This window comes from Alligator sinensis, unplaced genomic scaffold (assembly GCF_000455745.1).
Source record: "Alligator sinensis unplaced genomic scaffold, ASM45574v1 scaffold1332_1, whole genome shotgun sequence".
Taxonomy (NCBI): domain Eukaryota; kingdom Metazoa; phylum Chordata; order Crocodylia; family Alligatoridae; genus Alligator; species Alligator sinensis.
In genome coordinates this window covers 159,531-161,559 of record NW_005842965.1, presented here as the reverse complement: position 1 = coordinate 161,559, position 2,029 = coordinate 159,531, and the positions used below count along the sequence as shown (strand labels likewise).

Here is a 2,029-nt window from a genome sequence, read left to right as displayed (position 1 = left end):
CCCGGGGCCCGGCCCCTCCCGCAGCAAGGTACGTTGTCCTCCGCGCCATACGCGGGGCATGCTGGGGGGTGAAGTCCCCAGCCCGCCTTCGGCCGCCGCGCGGGGCGTGTCGGGACGGCGCGGGGGCAACATGGCGGCGGGGGGGCTGCGGGGTGAGTGCGGGGCGGGGTGCCCCGGGATAGGGCTCCCCCCACCAAACTGCATGAAACACTCATGGGGGGCACTGCGCATGCGCACTAATGCGGGCCGCGACTATCCGCGTTTCTCCTGCGATAGCTTCTCTCGGGAGAGGCCGGCCCTGTGCCTACGCACCGCCGGATCGGGGCTCTGCAGGGCCCACCTCCTACCTCAGTTTCCCCCGCTGCAGCAAGGCGCTGCCCCGCTTTGCCTGGGCCAGGCCCAGGTCAGACCAGGTGGGGAGGGGGCTGGGGGTCCCGTCCAGCACAGCCGTGTCTGCCGTGCATCCTGCCCTCGGCGCCGCTCAGCGCTTATCACGCGATTCGCCCGTCCGCAGCATCACGTATGTAATGTGTGCCGCCCAGCTCTGGGGTGTTACACGTGTCCAGGCAGTGACGGCCTGGGGCCCGTCTACATTTATTGCGCGATTCACCAGTCAATTTGTGTAACAAATGTAAGGTGCGGCGGGGGCCTCAACTCCCAGCAGGGAGCTGTGGGGTGGCATCCTCCCCCCCGACAACTGCCCTACTGCCTCCGGTGTGGCAGCGCTGTAATGCGGGTTCAATGTTACGTGTGCCCCTGACCCTGCTCCCCCCTTGCGCAGGCTTCTTCTCCGCGGCGGCGCGCCGCACCGGTGTCCGCACATCCCAGCCCCGCTGCTCACAGGCTTCAGCAGAGATGCAGCCCAGGCCGGACCCCGCAGGGCCGCCACCCATCGAGTACATCCCCACGCGCAAGGCCAAGAACCCCATGCGCGCCGTGGGGGTGGCCTGGTGAGTGCCCGCCGCCACGGGGTCTCCAGCTGCGCGGGTCAGCCCCAGCACATGACACGCAGACGGGGGCTGCGGGTGGGGAGCGAGGGGCACCGCAGGCACTAACCACCGCCTCGGTCCCCCCAGGGCCATCGGCTTCCCCTCGGGCATCCTCCTCTTCCTCTTCACCAAGCACAAGATCGACCACAACCGCGTCGAGCAGCTCCAGAGCCTCCAGAACATGAAGAAGGCCAACGTGGGGCCCGAGGCGGAGCAGCAGTACCGGGGGGTGCTGCACGGGGCGGGGCGCACCTAGCCGGGTCCCGCGGGGCCTGAATAAACCTGAAGCAGCACGAACCCTGCCCGTGTGTGTGCACTGAGCGGGGTGCAGTGGTCTGTGCCCCCACCCCAGGGGCCTGATGCCCACCCCGTCCCCGCGAGGGCAGTCACAGGCACAGGCGGCGGGTGTCAGACGGGCACTTTATTGGTAGCATCTTTGGTGTCGGCGAAGCAGGCTCAGCCCCTGCCTGGCGCTGTGGGGGGTCCCGGGCAGGGCTGGCCATGGGGTGCCAGGTGCAGCAAGCAGAGCCCCCCCACCTTTGCTGGGGGCCCCTCCACCCTCCCCCACACCGTGCCGCCATGTTGGTGCATGCACCGTTAAGGCACAGAGCAGCCCCGGGGCGGGAGGGGGAGAGACACGGGTACAGCCACGTGGCCGGAGCACGTGCGTGTGCCCACGTGTCAGCCAGCGTCCCACGTGCGCCCCGCGCAGCACCTCCCATCCCGGGCTGGTGAGGCCGGGACGCACCCAGGCCCTGGGGAGGGGCGGGGGCAATAAGGCAAGGGCCCGCCTCCCCCTCCCATGCATCTGCGTGCCCGGGGGCGGCACGGAGCCGGCCAGCGCGGGCGGGACACGGGCTCTATCTGCGGCCGACCAGCTGCAGCACAGAGGTAAAGATGGACATGATGTCGGTGTAGATGCGCAGCGCGCCGTACACGTACTCCTCCGCGCCCAACGCCTGCTTCCGGTTGCCCAGCACCAGCTGCGTGTCGTAGGCCAGGAACTGCCGGGGGGGGAGAGGGGACAGGCGGTCAGGGCC

The 2,029-nt window shown here is 69.7% G+C and overlaps 2 protein-coding genes across 2 annotated transcripts in view; one reads left to right on the top strand and one right to left on the bottom strand.

Annotated features, from left to right (window-relative positions):
- The first annotated feature begins 27 nt into the window (after positions 1-27).
- Positions 28-1,286, top strand: LOC112548153 (probable hydrolase PNKD). Its single transcript, XM_025192736.1, has 3 exons — positions 28-152; positions 782-950; positions 1,077-1,286. The coding sequence occupies exons 1-3, from the start codon at positions 59-61 to the stop codon at positions 1,243-1,245; spliced, it is 432 nt and encodes a 143-aa protein (XP_025048521.1). The 5' UTR covers positions 28-58; the 3' UTR covers positions 1,246-1,286.
- A 109-nt stretch (positions 1,287-1,395) lies between these two features.
- The window catches only part of TMBIM1 (transmembrane BAX inhibitor motif containing 1), a 5,894-nt gene continuing 5,260 nt past the window's right edge, over positions 1,396-2,029 (bottom strand). The window contains exon 8 of the mRNA XM_006036457.2: positions 1,396-1,993. Coding sequence (XP_006036519.1) covers positions 1,850-1,993 — 144 coding nt within the window. The 3' untranslated portion in view covers positions 1,396-1,849. The remainder of the gene's footprint in view (positions 1,994-2,029) is intronic.